This window comes from Toxorhynchites rutilus, chromosome 3, assembly GCF_029784135.1.
Source record: "Toxorhynchites rutilus septentrionalis strain SRP chromosome 3, ASM2978413v1, whole genome shotgun sequence".
Lineage (NCBI taxonomy): Eukaryota > Metazoa > Arthropoda > Insecta > Diptera > Culicidae > Toxorhynchites > Toxorhynchites rutilus.
This window is the reverse complement of record NC_073746.1, coordinates 293,569,745-293,592,688: the sequence shown is the minus strand read 5'-3', so window position 1 is coordinate 293,592,688 and position 22,944 is coordinate 293,569,745. Positions and strand designations below refer to the sequence as shown.

The following is a 22,944-nucleotide window of genomic DNA, read 5'->3' as shown; positions in this document are numbered from 1 at the left end:
CCTTTCCTTTAAATAAATACCAATAACGGGTTCCTTTAAATAAATACCAATAACGGGTAAAAAGTCACAGGAGGATTCTGCCCGAGACACGACCGCATAGTTGACGTAGGATTTCGTTAGGTTATCTGTTGATTTTGGATATGTTTGAAGAATTACATCGTTAAACTCTTTGATAATGATTTGGTGGACCTAAAAAGGGCCGTTTTGTTTGGTTTTTGGGTATTGTTTGTTCACTCCACCAGTGTTTAGCGAGTGATGATAGTCGTTGGATGGTGTGTATCAGATACAAGATACCGAAGTGGAACGAGATGTGATGAAAACCACCCTCTTTGATCCTAGACAAGATGCCTCCTGTGATATGTATGGATGAAATAAAGAAAAAAAACTCACCAATGTAATATAAGATAATTACCAATACCGAACACAATTATCAAATTTTCTCATCAGTAAAACATGTTACTTTAATATAGAGAAAACATATTTGAATTGGGAAAGGTAATTTTCTTTCATAATTTTACTTTCTGAGTGTTTATTTAACCCATGCGAATTTTAATTGGACTAACAACACCTAATACTATATGTAGAGCATATGAGAAATCACTATTTCTTCACTTTTCCAATTTTTCTCGCCGTTAAATGTTCCTTGGGTGAAAATGAACACAACATAACAGACAGCTTAAACCAAACGACCCGTTCTCGAGCGGGAACACACCTTGGTTTTTATTTATGAAAATTGAATGAAACTGTTACATAAATCAAGTCATTATTAACACAACTGCTACCATATACAATTTTACACCTAAACTTGTGCTAAATTATTCACAATACACGATCGGTCATTGATATGAAATTCCATGAAGCAACCAACATTAAAATTCCAAATTCAAATTTTATTTGCTAGAATTAATCGTATCACCCACCTTACTTGCTTTTATATTGCCCCCGACATGCATATATTTGCATTTCCGATTTCCCCCAGGCAGCTTGGTTTTGATGTCTCTGTTAGGGATCCGCCGCATGTGTCGTCAATTTCGACCAATCACAAGTGGGTATTTCCGTTAGGATAGGGGTTGAGATTTTTCAATTGTTCGATAGTTAGTTTTATGACATATATTATTTTCTTCAATATAAAACATTGTTATGGAGTGCCGAAATCGACTGACGCAAAAATTTCATCAATCCAACATTAAATGACTGAGCAATAGGCGTTTGAAATCGGACAATTTTCACGATGTATTCGATTTTCGATTTTCAATTTGTACCCCAAAATGTTCCCGAAAGACGTAATCCTACGTCAAAAGCACACAATAGTATGTACGAGTTATGATTTTCCTGATTCGACAGGAGGATTAAATGGCATTCCAACGGACAAGTTGAAAACCTAACACGCCGTAATGAAAAGTTCGCTTTACATTCATTATATTATGTGAATCATCCCGACCAGTTTCAACCTTTTGGGACCAGTTAAGACAGTTTTGCCAAGGAACTGCTAATGGTGTCAACATAAGTTCATCTTCTCTTTGACAAACCATTCGCCGCCCGACCCCATGACACAACAGAATGTGACAGTTTTCGTCCGTCCCATCCGCCAATGCTGCCTGGCACTGTGACATGGCACTTCCATTGTGCTAATTACCGGAAGTGTCTACAATTGTACAATCACCATGAAACATGAGAAACAAGTGAAGAGTTCCGTTGGAGAATCCATTATAGTACATTCATATTCCCTCTTCCACCGCCGCGATAACTTTTAAGTTTGCGATTAAAACGATATGAGATAGAGTCAGTGACGTTCAACTGCTTTGTGAATGACAGCATCACTTTTTTAATGTTAAGCATTTCGCTTGTAAAGTTCTCGATGAAGTATGCAACTTTTTTTTTCCTTCTCAAATGGCTTCAAAACCGATTTCTTTTTGCAATGTTGGGAAAAATTCATTATCATTGCACAACAACTGCGTCCTTCGTCCGTTAATACTACTTTACCATTTTAATCCTGCCTCGCATTTTGGTCTTTCCCTCGCAAACCGTGGCAGAACAGCATAAATTCACCTGCTTTACGACAGTCGCCGCCCAATGAGGGGAGATAGGAAATGCCTTCAGCACGCGATAGAGATTAAGCATGTTTCGGGTGGAATATTTGTTCGGTACATTTTGTGCTGTTTACTCGGAGGCAACCACAAAGCAGTCGGCAAACTGGCGAGCAGGAAGTTCGAAAGAGTTTCCAAAAACTTTTGGGACAGACTTGGAAACGGGGGAATACTAATAGTAGTAATGAAAATAAAAACAGAAATAATCGTCAGAGTTTCGGTTATTTGTTTTTCATTTGAACGAGTGCAAAGTCTCCACCGTTGTGGAGCTGAGTGCTGGTTTTGTGGCGACTTTGGGTAATTTAGTTTGTGCTATCGCCAACAAATATATTCATGACCCGGCACAGGTGTCCGGTGGAGGGATGAGCGTTCGTATGATTTCGATAAATGGACCGGTTATCAAAGTTTAGGTGCTCCTGTCTCTCAAATTGGGTCATCGCTGGAGGTCCTTCAATACGATCACGGGACAGGAATCATTTCTTCTTGTAAATTAATTTGTAAGAGACGTAAATATTTACCTTCCGAAGGAAAGCTATTTGATGTTCGAACATTATGCGGTAGGTAATAAGTCCAGAGAAACCCATTTCAAAGTGAATTGTGGGATTGTACGTCAATATTAGTTTTCCGAGAAATTAACCAAACTGTAAGCAGCATTCCGTATCAAAATCCCCAGAGGTCATTAATTTGACGAGTATTTATCTTGATTTTGGCGACATTGCTGTTCATTATATCAAAATTAGCTCGTGCACCACACCGTGGGCAACAGTGAAAATTACATTCCGCTCTACTTCGAGCAATAAACTCTAAAGATTAATGTTCCTATTTTAACCCGCCCAGCAGCGAGCTCATGCAAACTCGTGAATTGCGGAAAGTCCAAAATTTTATGCATCACCGGTCCTGTCCCTTCCACCGAACCAACCCTCCTCCAATGTACACGAGCAGTAATTTCACACAATCACTCATCGTAAATTTCCTCCAGCAGCTGCTGGCGGTCAAATACTTCGGAAGCATAGCTATGCCTCACTTCAGGAGCCTAGAACTTCTTCACGCTCCGGACGGGAAGCTCAATTTCGGAGACCACTTAGTGCTCATATTATTTATGGCATTGCCAATCTTCGGATAGTTTATAGACAAACAACATGCAAAAGCCGTCGAGGTCTTTGCTTAATTGCTGGGACAAAACGTTCACGGCTCCACTAGGACACATGTTTCCGACAAGCATACGAGCCTTTTGTTGTTAAAGTCAAATGTTTATTTCGGTCCCAGCTGCTTAAATGCTTAAACACATTCGTTCCTTGGGAGGGAAAACAAACACGCACACAGAGGGAATAGTGCGCTAAGGCAAGACCGTGCGACCCTTCAACGAACGAAGGATTCTTTGTGTAACGATTTAGTAAAATGTTTCGAGAAAATTCACAAACAAAAGGCCCCTCAAGATAGGAGCGGTCGGATAGCAACAGGTATATAATAGTGGCCTGGAAATTCAAACCCTGCTCCACCACGCAGCCGACCTCTCAGTTTTACATGGACTGGGATCACAGGGCGAAGAAAATCCTCTCCAAATCCCGCACGGACTATCAATCCACACCACAGATTGTAGGCTGGGGAAATTATTTACCCATTTGCTTGCCCCAGCGATCGATGCATCGCGTGAATGATTTATGGAATAAGTTTATAAGGGGGAGGCGTAAGAGAGCATACGATATAGAGGAGATGTGTCTAAATCGCGCCTGCCGGGCAATTCGATCCGCCTGATTTTCTCGTAAACCAGCAAGGATAGAAATGTAATTATTATAGGCAATCGTGCTAGTTAAGTCCTTCCATACAAGTTTTACATTTGTAACATGCTTTAAGTAACTTTAATAAGAAAACTAAATTTATTTGGAAGCGATTTTCTATATAATTTTCTACATCATTTCTCTAAGGTTTTTATTGCTTGAAACCGATTCAGAGGCGATAACTGTGAGTCATATGTATTGAGTTGGGTTCCCAGTGGATATCTCAGATGAAGAAAACGGTAAGAAAGTTCTATTTTTCTTTTAAATTTTATATTCTACGCATCAGTTTATCATCGGGCAGTACGGCATACCCTCGATCGGGACAATTTGCTCGCTCGGCCGGATAACATACTCACGAGAGAAATAACTTGTATGTGAGAGATGCCAGATGATTTTTCCAAATATCTCTGCATGACACGAATTAATGTCTTCAAATGTAATCATAATGAACAAAAATGAGCAAATCATCACGATATATCTAAATAATGTTCGATAGAGCTGAGCTTGAGCTGAGCTGGGGTAGACAGTACAACTCGTAGTTGCTCTCCGTGATTGACATGAACCAACCAAATTGCACAAAGAATACACAGAATGACGCTTGGAACTAGCAAATCATTCTCGTTGTGCAATTTTCGGTGATTCGAGTTTTTAATGGTCAATAATGACGCCGGCCACGTCCTTACAGTCACCAGGGGAAGGGAAGGAATGTTAGTATGATAATCACCGCCCGAAGGCCAGAAAGGTCGCCTCTATAGCGTGGTTCTCTAGCGATTACCATGGAAGGGATAGTTGTTAGTAGGGAAAGGTAATAATCAGGATTCACTGAGGTAAGTGATGTGATTATATGAACGCGAACTATTGACTACTCTACATAACGAAAATCCTAAAATCTCGTGTTACGACTCACGGCAGAAATTATTGTTAGGTATCCTGTGAAGGAAAACCTGTAAAATAATTTGGACTGACTGTATATTCCATTATTTTACACTTTATTTATTTATATATTTATTTCTCATCTGGCTAGTTGCCTTAATGATATCAAATGTACCGATAAGATGAGGAAAAGCCCTTTTGAGTTGTTAGATGTTTTACACAAAAGGGCATAAAAATCTCATATCTTTTCATAATTCCTACTACAAAATATTAACAATAACTAAGCACATAGTACAGAGAAAAAACATAAAAACAAACATTCTCATAAATCATAATAATGAAATTAGAGTCATAAATAATAAAATGTATACAGTGAAGCTGCTGATCGTGGTGGTTCTTCAGTCTTCCAATGTTGGGTGTTATCCATTTAACAGATTTCGATTGAATGCTGCAGCAGAAGAGTTAAAATCGAACATCTGATAGACTTCGTTGAATTTTGTCGCCATAAATCGAATGGGGTCATATTGACCATATGCTGAACGACGACCGTCTAGTAACAGGAAGTCCCGCTGTCGAAGGACTCTAATAGGTGCATATATATTTAGTTGTGTCAATATTTCCGCTGAGTCAATATCGCCCAAAAGTATTTTTGCGACAAACATAACTTGGGCAACATATCTCCTGCGTTCCAACGTGTCAAGCCCGAGGAGCCTACATCGCTCTTCATACGGTGGTATATTCAACGGGTCTCGCCATGGAAGACTATGGAGCGCGTATCTAATGATTTTTTTTGTATTGATTCGAATCTACTTATCCAGTTAAACTGATACGGGCACCAAACGATTGCATTTGATTCCAGAATGGAGCGCACCAGTACACAGTTAAGTGCCCGAAGACATTGTGGATCACGGAATTTGTTGGATACTTTAAATATAAATTCTAGTTGTCGGTTAGACTTTGCAATTATGCTGTCATAATGGGGGCGAAAAGTCAACCCTGTGTCAAGGATGATTCCCAAGTCGCGTATTTGATCAACACGCACTAGAGGCTCGTTAGAAATATTGTAATTGTGGATGATTGGGTTCAATTTTCGATGAAACGATATTGCGTTGCATTTATGGACACTGATCGTCAATAAATTATTTGTGCACCACTCTTCGAATTCATTGAACCATTGTTGTAGAGTGTAGCAATCTTGAATGTGATTTATGGCTGTGTATATTTTACGCATACACTTTGGGAAACCTAAGGAATTTCTATATTATATTATTTATCGCACATACTTTTCATCGAAATAACTCTCCCCGTTATCTTTAGGAAACCTGAGAAGGTAACCGAGAGAAATCTAAACATTTTATTATTTATCGTGCTCCCTTCGCCGAGTGGTTAGCGTCACACCTAACATACCGGGGATTCGGGTACCTAAATCTAATCGCGATGACGGTGTGTTATATTTGGGAAACCTTGCCGAGATAAATCTATATATTGTATTATTTATAATGAAAAATACCATCGAAATAATTCTCCGGGTTATTTTCGAGAAACCTGAGAAGATATTAGAGAGAAATTCGTATATTCTATTAATTATCGCTCCTACTTTCTATCGCGAATAGCTAGAGTTATCTGTGGGATCCCTAAAATCAATCGAGACGATATATTACGTTATTCATTGCACGTACGCGGCAATCGAGTTATTTTTGAGAAATTTAAGAAAAACAGAGAAAAACCGAGAAAATCCTCTAAAATTGCACGTACATTTTCTCAAACTCCATAAAAAAAAACATTGAATAAACGCCACCCACTGAAGAAAATTTAGCTGAATCGGCCGCACAGATCCCGAAACAAATATGTCGTCAGGTGAAAAAAAACAAGTTCCAAGGAAAACGTGTCTCACCCCACTTATACTGCCATGCGTTGTAATGAATGGAGCAAATTATTCACAAATAAGTTACTTTATGTGTTTGTGGTCGTTAAAATTTTTATGTTATAAGTTACACAATACCTTTCAACATGAGCATCTCTAGATGTCTTTGTTTGATCCATGAGATTCATTTTAGAGAGAGCAGTGCTGTGATTTCCACAAAGCGTAAATACCTAAGCTGAGAAAACAAACCACCAAAACTGCCTCCCTCTGCTCAACCACAAATACATGTGAAAAAAAGAGAGGGATAAAAAAAATTTCTCTGGTGAACGAATGCGATGATGACGTATCGCAGGAGGCCATATTTCATTCTACCGCTTCCACTCACTCTCCCTTAAATGGCTAACGAAAAACTCTCCACACCGATACGCCACTCTAACTACCACAATTTCTCTCAATGTCATACCAAAATAATACGCTATACCACTACTATCAGATTATTAGAATCTGGAAAATATACATCTAATAGTTAAACTTAGCTACGATAATTTCAATTTTGGGCCGCGGACTGCGTGGCTCCTCTTCTTGGTAATAATATCACTGCTGCTTATTATATGCGTTCGTGTTGATCAAGTGTTGTCTATACTTCAGAGAGCACTCGATATATCTACACTGAGAGAAATAATTAGTAAATATAACGAATTTTTTGGTAAATACTACCAATCTATAGTCATTTTCGACCGTACTAATAAACACATATGTCAAGCAGAACCATGATTCGGAAGCCCAATATCGGCTACATTTTCTCGCCGAAAATGCACGTATCAGAATTATATCCTTATTATACCTCCGTAATGCCTTATGGGAACAATGAAAATGGTTAATACGCGCTTTTCTCACCAGTTTTCAGATATGACAATATCCAAGCTTACTAATATTATCGAGTAAAATATACTAATCTCTGGTAGGGATGCGGGTTTGTTGACAATATGTACAAAAAATTTGTACATTCTACCAATTTTGCATTACCAAATGTATTTAGTAGTTTTCGACCGAGGATTTTTCTAAGGGTAAATAATGCTCGATAGATCACACAAACAATTGTTTTCACATACTTGGAAATGACCTCAGTCTAGAGATGTGCCATCCGCTCATGAGCTGTTCATTCGAATCGCTTCATCGTAGTGAGTGGATTCGGATCGGCTCGCAATCAAAACAACGCAGCTCATCAGCTCATTACGGAGCTGGAGAGCTGATGAGCTGTTGAGCTGTTGAGCTGATGAGCTGCTGAGCTGTTGAGCTGACGAGCTGCTGAGCTGTTGAGCTGATGATCTGCTGAGCTGTTGAGCTGATGAGCTGCTGAGCTGTTGAGCTGATGAGCTGCTGAGCTGTTGAGCTGATGAGCTGCATAGCTGTGGAGCGCAAAAGCAGCAGAGTGTGAATTTTGAGACGCGGAAGAATTTTTCGTCTCCCGCGCTTTATGATATGACGTCAGTTTGTTTTCGTGTGTCCCTCTTCGTTCTTTAGCTTTAGCAGAGATGCCAGAGAGGAAAAAGGTTTTTGTTTTGAAGATATTCAATCGTTCCATTAAATTTTTCTTACATCGCCAAACAAAATAATAAAAGTTATTATATGCTTGTAAATGGAATTACTATATTATATTGTTATTAAAACATGAATTTTAAAACACATAAATTTATTTCCGCGTGCTGAATCAAAACAATTCAGAAAACTACCCGCCATAAATGCTGGTGATTGATAATGGTCCTTTTGTTACTTTGACATGGCGAAGAATTGTTTCTCGTTGCGCCTATTAATAGATTTATTTTTATATCCTTGGATGCAAAAAAAAATATCTTGGTAGTTTTATCAAAAAACGTTGTCTCAGCCAATATTTCTGAAGGCATTTTATTTGGCTACTGCTGGTTCTTCTGTTGTTTAAGTTCAGCATATCATAAGCATCTTCTATGTTGGATTTCAGCATTCAATATTTGTTGTATATTATATTATTAGAATCCATATTAAATTTAGTTTGTGTACAATTACAAATTAAATTTGTTTATTTTTTTTATTTCCGTCTATTAAGAAAATGAACACTATAAAATGTCCCATGGTAGTTATGCAGTTGTGTGGACATCCACAAAATTCAATTGAGCTGAAGAGCTGTTCCGAATGAGCAGCTCACTTGTATGAGCTGGACGGCTCTGAGCCGCTCACCATGATGAACTGATTTGCCCATCTCTACCTCAGTCTGTTTTCACAAAGTTAAATGTCTTCAAAACGAGAACATGTCTTCTTGTAGAGGCGAATGAACTGCAAAGTTTAAAGCCTCTTAAAAACAAAGAAAGAAAGAAAGAACATGTCTTCACATCTGGCATCTATATTATGTGCTCAGAGAATATAGCAAAAAAAGAGCGCGGAATGGAGAATTCATGCACGAATACTGGGAGAACACGCTCATTGGAGAAACGGTTTCTTCTCTTCGCTGGTGAGCATGAAGTGAATAGATTGATCAAATCTCTCATTCATACAAGCTGTTTCTCTGAGCTTTATAGTCTCTGAGAGAAACAGCTTTTGAGCATATTATACTTCTGCTGGGCCATTTAACAGCGTATGATTGGAAAATATAGAATTTGGGCGCATTTTTTTTTATTTATATATATGATTATGTCTGTGAGCCTTTGGCTCGTGAAGACTGACTAATTTAAAAAAAAATACATTGGTTTTTAGTACTTAAACGAAAAACAAAAACAACACAGTAATTGAAAACAATAGGACTATCTAAACAATTTTTGTTTTCATTGAACTTCGTTCATTTAAGTGAAGTTCATTCATTTGAAAGTTCATTAGAGTACAAAATGTTTTTCTATTTGAACTTGAAGCTATTCATAGTGAGAGATTTCAAATCTTCGCTAAGGTTGTTATATAGAGTAGTTGCTTTATTCAACGCTGAATGTTGACCAAATTTACTGGTATTGCTCCTGCTAGTATACATGTTATCTCTGTTTCTGGTATGATGCTGGTGCCGTTCTGGGTTCTGCTCAGTACAGTGTTAGTGTGGACTGAATTGCGAAGTATTCGATGAATATGCAGGCAAATAGTGGTGATATAGAGGTTTTCGACCATTAGAAGCTGATGCTGAGTGTGAATGTATTTATCTAGAAGTATCTATGTATGTATCTATCTATACAGAATATCTATCTATACAGATGTATCTAAAATACAGAACGATTACAGGTGACTGAGGGTTAACTAATCTACTTACTGACGTAGTTGTTACCTTAATTTTTAAGAGCACGGTCAAGATAAATCCATTCTCGCTTAGGAGGTGCGTATTACACACTTCTCCTATATCTTGCGAGCGGGGAGTTTTGATATGTAAGCCGATCGATTTAGTTATTTTAGAAATTCATACCCGGACTAGCAATATCCCTGAATGGCTGGAAGCCATGCTTTTTCCCCCTTGTCGTTTATTCAAATCAGTATTGAGAAATAAGAAACTCCATGTTCACATATCTTACTTAACTCCTTTTCCATCTGTCACAGTCACATCATCAAATGACATATTTCATTATGATGATCGCAAACTATCAACCCTGACAGCGCAGTCTTTAATTATTCCCTCACGCCCTCACCTTCAACGAAACACGAAACATTCAAATTATGTCCCACTTCCTGTTAGTTTGTCACCCCCTCTCGCATAAGACATGCACTCCTATCGAAACAACCTACTTTCTTCTGACACTGGCATAATCAAACGCTCATTAGTGGTTCCACCATTCGTCTTTTCACGCCTCAGTCGGGAAAATATTTATTGGATTCACAACCCCAATACCGATCGGTTAATTTGCTGCTGCACCCCTCCTTTCTTTCTCGGCCACGAAACGGTTTGTGTAATTTAGTGGATTCGCTGCTTAAATATTATCCGTGAGTCATTCCGCTTGTCACGGTTACCCATCTCGCCCAACATTTCTTTCGTTTCGGATTCGGATGTTTATTGACTCATAATTGATGCGATGGCAGCCGTTGGAACAACCATTATAACTATTTCTTCATCTTGTCTTTTGTTTCTATCTCCCTCTAGACGAGTTTTGCGAGGATTTTCCGCACAATTTGATCCCCACGCCCGGCTACTGGATCGAGTGCTCCCGCCAGAAGATCGCCTTCGCCAACCAGCACACGATATGGGACGACAGCGAGTCGGAGCACGAAGACGCGGCCCGTGGTGGCATCGAGCCACCGCTGGAGCGCAACTGCAACGATCTGTACGAAGACGACGAAGATTCGGACAACGTGCCAAGGTAAGTCCGGCGGAGCCATATTCCTTCACTAAACTCTCCTGGTCATCCATTTCGATTCTGTTGTAGCAAGCAGAAGTAGAGTAGAATCGATCTTTTTTTCTTCTACATACACATTCCCATTCACGTATACACTTACACATCTCAACACTTGACCCCATTCACACACCCACACACTCACACTCGATACGGATGAAATCCGGCTCCCACTCACCAGTCAGCATTTCCGCAGACAAAAGACAGCGATCGAGGAGCAGTGGGAGCAACAGCAAGGTTTCGAACTTACCTCCGTCGAGCAGGAAACGTACGAGAAGTACTTCTACGGGTCCGAGCACTGGAACTACTTCACCAACGATGAGGACCTCGGACCGGTCATCCTCTCGATCAAGCAGGAAACGATCAACGGACGCGATCAATTTAGGATACTAGTTAGAGCTATATCGTACACCGTACATGGACTGATACCAGCCTCTTGTGTTTTTGCTGATAGGTGAGTGTTGAGCGCGAAGTGCGTGCATTAGGCTTTTGAAGTACAGGGTGGGCCATTTAAAGTGGAAGCATCTGGCAACCCCATAACTTTTGACAGAGATGTCAGATTAACAAATGTCATACCGCGTTGGAAGCGTCATTTCAGTACAATTTTAACCATGGAACAATACACACCTAATCAACGCGCTGAAATTGTTCAGCTGTACATTCAAAATAACTTCTCAATTGTGTTAACTAAACGTGCGTGGAAAAATAAAAATAAAGTTAAAACATCGCCTGGAGACAACACTATACGTCGATTATATGCCAAATTTATATCGTCTGGTAGTGTTGGTAATGCCAGTCATCTGTCCAGACAACGACCAAGACGTTTCGACGAGAATATTGATGCCATTCGAGCCAGTGTTGCAGAGACTCCATCGACATCAGGTCGCCATCGTTCGCAAGAGTTAGGCATCGCTCGAACCACTCTCCGACGCATAATTCGTGTTGATTTGAAAATGTTTCCGTATAAAATTCAAATGGCTCAACAACTTAACCCATCTGACTTACCACGTCGACTTGATTTAGCGAAATGGACCATCGAAATGGCCAAAAATGAACGTGGCTTTTGGCAAAAAATCATAATGTCTGATGAGGCGCATTTCAACTTGAATGGAGGAGTGAATAAACAAAATTGTCAGTTTTATGCTACTGAAAACCCTCAATTCATCGAAACGCAACCTCTTTACGACCAAAAACAGGAAGTGGGTTATATCTATGGTATAACCGCAAGGGTGACGTAGGACTATCGTTGATTTAGAGATCATTTGTATGAAGTTGAATCTGAATTCATTCTGAATGAATGAATATTTGGAGAACTTCGAAAACGAGAGCGTTACGTTGGAGGCACAAGGTTTTATGCATCCGATATTGGATACGGAAATATCCTACTGATGGGGAAGAATAATATTCAGAAGCTATCCTGTTGATTGCGATTGATTGAAAAATCACAAAACCTAATGTATTTGGTCACAGTGTTACATGGATAGAAAACATTAAAATAAACTCTTTCATATGAATGTAATTTTAAATTCCCAGAGGAACTGGCAGATTATTTTCAGTAACGATTAGATATTTCCACATTTTCCTCGATACTGGAAGCCCACCAGTGGTTAATGCTAACTCGATAACCATCTGTTAATAGCACTTGATTGAAACATATTTGGTCACAGTGTTACATGGATAGAAAACATTCAAATAAACTCTTTCACATGAATGTATTTTTAAATTCCTAGAGGAACTGGCAGATTATTTTCCGGATCTTTCTCGATCCAAACGGAAAGAATTCCGTGCGTGTATGTGTGTGTGTGTAGCGGCTGCTTCGAGATCTTCCCGGGGAACCGTTTGTAGCATCACTCTCCTCCTGATGGATTCCCTTCTGGCCTAAGGTGCACAAACAGGCTCTTGGTGACACCGTTCATCCGCGCTTTCATGATAAATGAAGAGCTTCACCACAACAGCGACAACATGCTCCAATCGCTGTTCAATTAGAACTGAGTGGATTTCCGAGCGGCGCTCGCTTATATACCGATTGGTGATTTCAATAGCCTATTTTGAAAGCAAATTTAAGACTATTGAAACAAGTTTTTGGATCGGAAAGTAACAAGTATAGAACGCGTAGACATTTTATCTTTCGAATGAAGTGTTTATCATACCATTTCGTTCAGTTGTTTAGGAGCTATTAACACTCAAAATCTCGGTCTCCGGCGTAACGCTTTTGTTTTCGAAACTTTGATTTTACACCCCGGTATAGAAATGAAAGACGTAGTCCTACGTCAAAAGTTACTGTGTGGTGTGGCATTTATGCTGATAAAGTCATCGGCCGGTACTTCTTTGAAAACGAAAATGGAGCAACGGTAACCGTGAATGGGGAGCGTTATCGGACAATGATAACCGATTTTTTATTGCCATTTGTTCGTGAAAATGAATTGGACAATTACTGGTTCCAACAGGACGGCGCTACATGCCATACAGCGGCTGCCACGACCAAATTATTGCGCGAAATGTTCCCCGGAAGATTAATATCGAAAAACGGCGATTATGACTGGCCACCGAGATCACCTGATTTGACGCCCCCTGACTTTTTTTTATGGGGATATTTAAAATCCAAGGTATACACTGGTAAACCAAGAACCCTGGCTGCGCTGAAAGACAATATCCGACAAGAAATTGCTGCCATATCGGCCGAAACATTGGGCAAAGTGATGGAAAATGCCGAAAAAAGGGCACATTTTGCGGTCAAGGCCAGAGGCGGTCATTTACGAGATATCATAATCAAAAAGTAGTTAGAACAAATCTCCTCGGACCAAAATAAATGAATTTCAAAAAATTTTTTTTTAAATTCCACTTCTTTACTTTGCTATTGCAAAAACAAATCCTTCCACTTTAAATGGCCCACCCTGTAGATAGTCGAGATATTCAAGTATGGGATGCTCACTACATTTGGCTCAACTGAATACAAAAAACTTGTTACACATCAGCATCGCGTTGCATTCTGAAGACTGTTCTTATCTATGCTCAAAAGCTTTGTTTTGATATTTCTGGTCCAATCGGGGTGAAACCGACACTTCCAGTCTGGGTAAAGCTGACACCTGCTTCTTGTTTCAGGAAAAATGTGTCCTTGTTTTTTAATAGATGCCTCGTGTTTATGTTCGAAAGAAAAAACGGCAGAGCTGAATATTCATATGGAAAAAGCCTGAACCAATGCTGTGCAGGGTATGTCAACAAAGACAGTCTGCCAAAGTTCATGGAACGGAGCGGAGGAACACTTTCAGAACAAAATTTTGTAAAAAAAACTATGGATGGGTTATATCTATGATGTAACCGCAAGGCCGACGTAGGACTGCCATTGGCTTAGTAATCAATTGTATTTCTTCAATTGGCAATAATCCCTCCTAGGATGTTCCTCATTGGGTACGATATTGCCGCTGTGTAGAGCTATCATCTGTGTGTATTGATTAAACTAGTGAATGAATGAAACTATTTACGAATTCAATTGCAAACAAACCCCAATCTAAGTAATTTCATGCATTATGGTAGTACTTATCGCAGCGAATAGTTATCAAAGTTTTGCCATAATCATCAAGCGATTTGCGTAGAAGTTCAGTGAGCTGGCGACATGAAGGGATCTTCTAAGGCAGTCTTGAATAATCGAGCCAAAGCGTTGCATTTGTACCCGCTTTTGTAGACCATGATAACAAAACGAATTCCGGAGCGTAAAAATGCATGGGCTTATAAAAGTATTGCCGACTTGAATGTATCTGCAATGCCATTTTTTCCAACTTCTTGGTTTCGGAATGTGTATTGGGAAAACACATTCCGGTTTGCAAAAATGTAAGCGAGTTCAAAAATTCCCGCTGCTTACATCTAATTTGTTATGTCGATTTCCACAGGCTCCATAGTTTTGAAGTCTGTGTTAGGGAAATATTCAAATTTCCAGAAACGCAAGCGAGTACAAAAGTACCCGCAGCTTGCATCTATTTTGCAGTGCCGATTTCCTCAGACTCCATGATTTTGAAATCTGAGTTAAGGAAACATTTCGATTTCCAGAAGCTTGATTTTTTTTGCAATGCTGATTTCCCCGAGCAAACGCAAACGAGTACAAAAGTACCCGCTGCTTGCATCTAATTTGCTATGTCGATTTCTACAGGGTCTATGGTTTCGAAGTTTGTGTTAGGGAAACATTCCTATTTCCAGATACGCAAGCGAGTACAAAAGTACCCGCAACTTGCATCTATTTTGCAATGCCGATTTCCCCTGGCTCCATGGTTTTGAAGTCTGTGTTAGGGAAACATCCATCCATTCCAGTGATCGTACCTCAATCGTTGCGCAATCATAACTGAGTAGATTTCCGAGCGGCACTCGCTTATATACCGATTGGTGTGATTTCAATATCCTGTTTTGAAGGCAATTTTAGGGCTATTTAAACATGTTTTTGGATCAAAAAGTAACAAGCATATAACGCGTAGACATTTTATCTTTCGAATGAAGTGTTTATCATACCATTCGTTCAGTTGTTTAGGAGCTATTAACGCTCAAAATCTCGTTCTCCGGCGTAACGCTTTCGTTTTCGAAACTTTGAACTTACACCTCAGTATAGAAATGAAAGACGTAGTCCTACGTCAAAACAGGAAGTGGGTTATATCTATGGTATAACCACAATAGTGACGTAGGACTATCGTTGATTCAGTGATCATTTATTTGAAGTTGAATCTGAATCCATTCTGAATGAATGAATGAATGAATATTTGGGGGACTTCGAAAACGAGAGCGTTACGTTGAAGGTACAAAGTTTTATCCGAAAATATCGTACTGGTGGGGAAGAATAATCTTCAGAAGCTTTCCTGCTAATTTCACTTGATTGAAAAAATCACAAAATCAAATGTATTTGGTCGCAGCGTTATATGTCATATGTAAGCACCTGTTAATTGCACTTGATTGAAAAACCACAAAACCAAAACTATTTGATCGCAGCGTTATATGGTAGAAAACATTTAAGAAAAACTCTTCCGCATGAATGTATTTTTCAATTCCCAGGGAAATTGGCAGATTATTTTTCAGCAACGATAATCTTTCCGGAAGCTTCTCGATGCTGGATGGCATTTAAACGAAAGAAGTTACGCACGTATATGTGTGTATGTGTGACGGCTGCTTCGATGTATCAAACGGAACCGTTTTTCGGTGCTGTTACTCTCTTGGTCACCTTCTCTTTTCCTTCTGATGGCTCGGCTTTTCTGCCCTCCCTCAAAGTTCCAAACAAACTGCATGTCTTTCAGGTCAGGTCAGGTTAGGTAATGAATCCCTCGATCCCTCGCCGTCCAGCTCGTCCAGCACGTTCAGCTCGTTCATTAACGATGTTGTCTTGTCGATGTCCTCACAAAAAATGAATGGTTTCACCACCAGAATATCGCTTAAGTATGCTTTTTGTGCGAGATTGAATCGAGAGAAGGTGTGGTTTACGATGGCAATTTGGAAGGCAAACTAGCAAACTGAACTCTCTGAGTTTGAAACTTTCGGCGACTGAGAAATAATTTACTGAAAATTATATAATTTTCGCGATGAGAAACATTTTCCGTTGCGCGCGCATACAATATTGGATACGAAAATATCCTACTGATGGGGAAGAATAATCTTCAGAAGTTTTCCTGCTAATTACACTTGATTGAAAAATTACAAAATCAAATGTATTTGGTCGCTGTGTTATATGGTTAGAAAACATTAAAAATAAACTTTTTCGCATCAATGTATTTTTCAATTCCCAGGGGAACTGGCAGAGTATTTTTCAGCAACGATTAGTTCTTTCAGATTTTCCTCGATACTCGAAGCCCAACAGTAGTTAATGCTAACTCGATAACCACCTGTTAATAGCACTTAATTGAAAAATATTTGGTCGCAGTGTTACATGGATAGAAAACATTAAAATGAACTCTGTCGCATGAATGTATTTTTCAGTTCCCAGGGGAACTGGCAGATTATTTTTCAGCAACGATTGAATCTTTCCGGAATTTTCTCGATGCTGAATGGCATCCAAACGAAGAGTTCCGCGCGTGTATGTGTGTGTGGCGGCTGCTCCGATCTCTCCCCGGGGAACCGTTTGTGGCATCACTCTCCTCCTGATGGATTAAACAGGCTCTTGGTGACACCGTTCATCCGCGCTTTCATGATAAACGAAGAGCTTCACCACAACAGCGACAACATGCTCCAATCGCTGTTCAATTAGAACTGAGTGGATTTCCGAGCGGCGCTCGCTTATATAGTGATTGGTGATTTCAATAGCCTGTTTTGAAAGCAATTTTAAGACTATTGAAACAAGTTTTTGGATCAAAAAGTAACAAGCATATAACGCGTAGACATTTTATCTTTCGAATGAAGTGTTTATTATACCATTTCATTCAGTTGTTTAGGAGCTATTAACGCTCAAAATCTCGGTCTCCGGCGTAACGCTTTCGTTTTCGAAACTTTGATTTTACACCCCGGTATAGAAATGAAAGGGAGGCAATTAATGAGCAATCATTAGCTTCTCGCACCTATTTGATTTAGTATTATGTGTGTGTTTTTTTATTTTTCCGGACAAAATATTTTCAATGTAGGTCTCTTCACCTTTTTCTTTCGTTCTGCTAATTGAGCGATATAACCATGATTAAACAATGTCAATTTTAAGGCAATCACACTTCTTCAGTATTACGGAAGCGTATGTACTAGAGTGCCAATGAATGTATGGGAAAAAATCGACCTTGAAATACAGGAAATCGGGGTTTTAAAGAAAATGGAAATTTGAGGAGGCGATCTGGCGTAGTGGTAACATCCATGCCTCTCACGCTGAAGGTCACGAGTTCAATTCTCACTCCCGACATTCTTCCAAAAATGGAAGTAAAAGTGACGAACCAGCCAAATGAGTTGAAAATCACTATAATACAGATATAAAAAAAAAAAAAAAAAAAAAAAGAAAATGGAAATGTCTTCAAATTGCATAAAACGTCGAGATTTACAGCAATCACAAATAAAAACAATTTTATGTCAAAAATCGACTTTTCAGGCGGAAAAACGATTGCCAAAAAGTTATTTTTTTATTTTTGACCTCCCTCTTTGGTGATTTTTTGGTTTTCTAAAAAAAATCCAACTTTTACCGCCTTGCGCCACTCTCCCTAAAATCCGATTGAGCTAAAATTTTGCATAGGTTTTTTTCGAGGTGGTGAACATTTTGTATGGGGTAACCTTTTGAAATTCGAGATGACAATCTTTCGAACATTTATTGGCGTTGTTGAGGGAGGATATTGCTGGAGTTGCTGTTAATTTTCCTTAATTTATTAGAATTCTAAACATAGAGAGGATGAAGTATTTTTGTCCAGTGAAGTGCAAACTATCTTCAAAATACTAGTTAATGCAAGTGAATACAGGAGGCTAAATTTCTTAGAACGAAGGATTTGAAAAACTAATTAACACTAGGTTTACGGACCACATCTCTGCGAACACGCGTCAATTTGAAGCAAGAAAAAAGAAAAGAGACATCAATATATATTTACCTCGATCAATACATAAAAGTGGAAAATGTGGAGATGGAATATAAATGCAGTTGATTTTTGTAATTTTCCTTATAAAATTCGAAATGCGTGAAAATGACGCGTGAACCTAGTGTTAAAAAAACAGGTGAAGCAAAGATTCCATGCCAATTATGAATCTTGAAGTGCAAATATTTTCAGAAATGGAAAACAAATTTCTAGAGTGTGCAAAATTCGTGAAGCTGACTGATTATATTTTGTGTCTGCCAGGTAATACCGCACCAGTCAGAAGAATTTTTTCTATGATTCAATATTGAAACCGTTGGAGACATGATAATTGTCAAACAGAAAATGAATCTGGAATGTGACAAATTTTATGATAAGATTTCCAAAAATCATAATCTTCTTTGCAAAGTCGCTTCGTCATCGTAGGAATCATCGTTTAATTTGGTTTGTTTGGTTTTATTCTTGGTATCATTCACACAATAAAATTCTTCACAAAATATTATAATCAATATACATGAAAGTGAATTGCCAAATGTTTTTGAACTTTTGAAGGAAAATAGAAAAATTCTGAAAAAAAAAATTCCTCGAGATTTAAATACGGTTTCTATATTCTAATATTCAATTTCTTTAATATTTTAATTTTTTTTTTAATTTTTATTTTAGTGCAATACACTAAATTAAGAGCTCTACTGTCAACAAATGGACCGTTTAAAGCTAGCGATTGACCAGAAACGTTCAGAATTGGCCAACAGAAGAGGTGTTGTGTTCCATCAGGACAACGCAAATACACAATTCCGAGAGATTGATAGGGATGTTTTGATGCATCCACCATATAGTCCGGACCTGGCACCAAACGATTATCAATTTTCTGAGTGATGATACATTGGGATCAAGAGAAGATTGTAAAAGTCTATTGGTCGAGTTTTTCGCCAATAAGAACCAAGACCTCTATGATAGCAGCATTTTGAAGCTACTTTTAGAATGGCTACAAGTTTTCCAACAAAACGGTTCCTTTTTGACCCAAATCGGAAAATCCAAAGCATTTTAAAAACAGTTTTGAATTTCATCCAAAAATCTATATATTAGGCTGTCAAAAAAATCCTGCGGTATTTCCGCGAGGTGTCGTTGTAAGCGCGTAGTTCTAGTTGTATTCATTGTATCGAATCATCCTATAGCTTGTTGGAAAGGTATTTTTGCGCGCTATAATATAGTCCTTGGCAGTGTTTTGTTTGGTTATGTCGTTCGTGAGTTATAGTGTCGCAAATATGGAGCAAAATAAAGAGAAAATCCGACATATTTTACAGTACTACTATGACAAAGGCAAAAATGCATCTCAAGCTGCCAATAAAATTTGTGCAGTTTATGGACCCGATACAGTTTCCATTTCCACCGCACAACGATGGTTTCAACGTTTTCGTTCTGGTGTAGAGGTCGTCGAAGATGCGCCACGCTCCGGAAGGCCTGTCGTCGAAAATTGCGAAAAATCGCTGAATTAGCTGAGAAAAACCGGCATAGTAGCAGCCGTAGCATCGGCCAAGAGCTGGGGATAAGTTATCAAACCGTTATTAACCATTTGAAGAAGCTTGGATTCACAAAGAAGCTCGATGTATGGGTGCCACACACGTTGACGCCAAAACAACATCTTTGACCGTATCGACGCATGTGAATCGCTGCTGAATCGCAACAAAATCGACCCGTTTCTGAAGCGGATGGTGACTGGCGATGAAAAGTGGGTCACTTACGACAACGTGAAGCGCAAACGGTCGTGGTCGAAGCCCGCTGAAGCGGCTCAGACGGTGGCCAAGCCCTCATTAACGGCCAGGAAGGTTCTGCTGTGTGTTTGGTGGAATTGTAAAGGAATAATCTATTATGAGCTGCTTTCCTATGGCCAAACGCTCAATTCGGACCTGTACTGCCAACAACTGGACCGTACAAATGAAACACAAATTTCTGTATAACTCAAGAATTAATCAAGAAAATGAAACCAAATTAGGCATATGGAGGTTTTAGGGTGCAATAAATGTTTCTATGGTAGTAAGACACTCCTCTCCCCTCTTTAAGGGGGGGCTGCCATACAAATGTAACACAAATTTCTGCATTACTCAAGAATTAATCAAGAAAATGAAACCAAATTTGGCATGTGAAGATTTTAGGGTGCAATAAATGTTTCGACGGTGGTTAGACACTTCTCCCCCCTCTGTAAGGAGGGGCTGCCATACAAATGAAACACAAATTTCTGAATCACTCGAGAATTAATCAAGAAAATGAAACCAAATTTGGCATGTGGAGGTTTTAGGGTGCAACAAATGTTTCTATGGTGGTTAGACTCTCCTCTCCCCTCCCTGATGGGGGTCTGCCATACAAATGTAACACAAATTTCTGCATAACTCGAAAATTAATCAAGTAAATGGGGCCAAATTTGGCATGCGAAGGTTTTAGGAAACACGAAACGTTTCTATGGTGAATAGACACTCCTCCCCTCTCTTTCTGAGGGGAGGTGGGGGACTGACATACAAATGAAGCATACATTTCTGCATAATTCAAAAACTTATTAAGCATACGGAACCAAATTTGGCATGTGGAAGTTCTAGGGGGCAAGAAACATTTCTAAAGTGATTCAACACTCCTCCATCTTTCTAAGAAGAGAGTGGGGGGGGGTCAGCCATAGGAATGAAACACAAATTTCTGCATAACTCGAGAATTAATCAAGAAAATGGAGCTAGATTTGCCAATGAAATACAAACTTCTGCATAACTCGAGAACTAATCAAGCACAATTTGGGATGTGAGGGTTTTTTGGTATAAGGCAATAAAAATGGATTGCCGAATATGTTGATAAGAGCAAAACTCGAGGAAGGGACTGTCCGATATAGGACTGTCTTTATTCTATCATATTTTCTGTATCAAACATTTATTCCATGAAACGGAGAAACATGTTATTTGCAAGTGGTTGAAAAATATTGAACGAGAATTGTGCCAGAAAATAATCTGATACTATAATTATGAGTTTTGCTAAAAGTACTAGGAATTTTATAGTAAAAGGTAAATTCAACGGGGCCGATTAGAAGATCAATCAATGAACAGTTCTGCGATTTGACCCATGAACTTGCGCTTAGTAAAAAACGTGAACGTTTAAAGGTATTGATAACAAAAAACAAATTTTGGGTGGGACGAAGTTTGCCGGGTCCGCTAGTAATGGATAATAATGGAAATAATTATATTAAACTTTTGAGTAAAATTTCTTATTTAGAATTGTATTTTTCCTAAATAGTTCATTGATTTCCCAACAGCTTTGAAGCACATCATATTTTAATCAGACATCTGGATTTCAACTTTTTTTCCAAAACTAACTTTATTCAAATTTTTCGTAATTATTAATTGTACTTGTTTTTTAAAATTATTTTATTTTATTATTACATAATACATTCCAACATCAGATAGGCTTTTTTAAGTTTTTGCTTAAGGTTGCGGTCTTACCCCGTCCTGCCTTACATATTTTACTCACGAGTAACACAGCTTCAAATTCACTCACTGTTTTTGATTCATGAGCACGGATGAATGTAGGCAAACGTTCACTCGTGGGCCTGTTTTCTGTAATGCTGATCATCAATAGTATACTCACGTGTATATTCGTGAGCCTACTTTTTTGACATCACGTTTGTTGATTCGATCAGGCAGAATTGATTTGACTGTCAACGAAGAAACAATGTATTACAATACATCAAAATTCTTAGTAACATTTTTGATGTTCAGAGAATACTGAATTTACATTTTTATTACGTTTACTGTAATCAATACAATTTGCTCACTTATCGTTCTTAAATATAAAAAAAATCTACAGTTCTACTTTGACATTTTTCTATGCTCGCGAGTCGAATTTCATTCGATAACGGAGCTGATCGAACTGAACAAAATCGTGATCGTGGCGGATGTTAATGAAGCGGATGTAAATTTTAACTAATCGATAGTTTTAACATTTCGGGCTTGTGAGTTGGGGCACTCTAATAATTTTAAAAAAGTAACCTTTTTTAAGGCTCATTGTTCCTCCGACACTTAACACAAAAATCTTTTACCCTCCATACAGGTATAATAGAGAAGAAGTAGTTAGATCGTTAGGTAAGGAAGTAAACTTAAATCCACCTTTAACACTAGGACAATTGCCAGACACTCCTGAGGAACTTCTGAAGCTCGACCAGGTAATTGTGCAGTCCCTGCTGGCATTCATATGTTGCAGTAACGATTTCTCACTCCTACGTCAACAGGTTTTCATAAAATCTGAGCTGAAAGTGGGCGTGATCTACGTGAAGGAGGGTCAATATACCGAAGAACAAATTTTAGACAATAATGAAAATTCACCGTTATTTGAGGAATTTTTACAGCTACTAGGTGATAAAGTTAGATTACGTGGTTTTGATAAATACAAAGGCGGCCTTGACACTGTTCACGATTTAACAGGTGAGGACCACTGCAATCCGTGGCCACAGACTCCAGATGTGTTATCTGAATTTTCTCA

General features: G+C 38.7%; 1 protein-coding gene and 1 long non-coding RNA gene across 9 annotated transcripts in view; one reads left to right on the top strand and one right to left on the bottom strand.

Moving 5' to 3' along the window:
* LOC129775051 (uncharacterized) overlaps positions 1-22,944 on the top strand; it is a 423,013-nt gene that overhangs the window by 366,813 nt on the left and 33,256 nt on the right. For all 8 annotated transcript variants that reach the window (XM_055779240.1, XM_055779235.1, XM_055779234.1 and 5 more), the window contains 4 exons: positions 10,684-10,900; positions 11,130-11,387; positions 22,516-22,627; positions 22,694-22,886. In XM_055779240.1, the coding sequence (XP_055635215.1) occupies positions 10,684-10,900; positions 11,130-11,387; positions 22,516-22,627; positions 22,694-22,886 (780 nt within the window). The remainder of the gene's footprint in view (positions 1-10,683; positions 10,901-11,129; positions 11,388-22,515; positions 22,628-22,693; positions 22,887-22,944) is intronic.
* The window catches only part of LOC129775053 (uncharacterized), a 42,513-nt gene that overhangs the window by 11,440 nt on the left and 8,129 nt on the right, over positions 1-22,944 (bottom strand). The gene's annotated exons all lie outside the window — the stretch shown is intronic.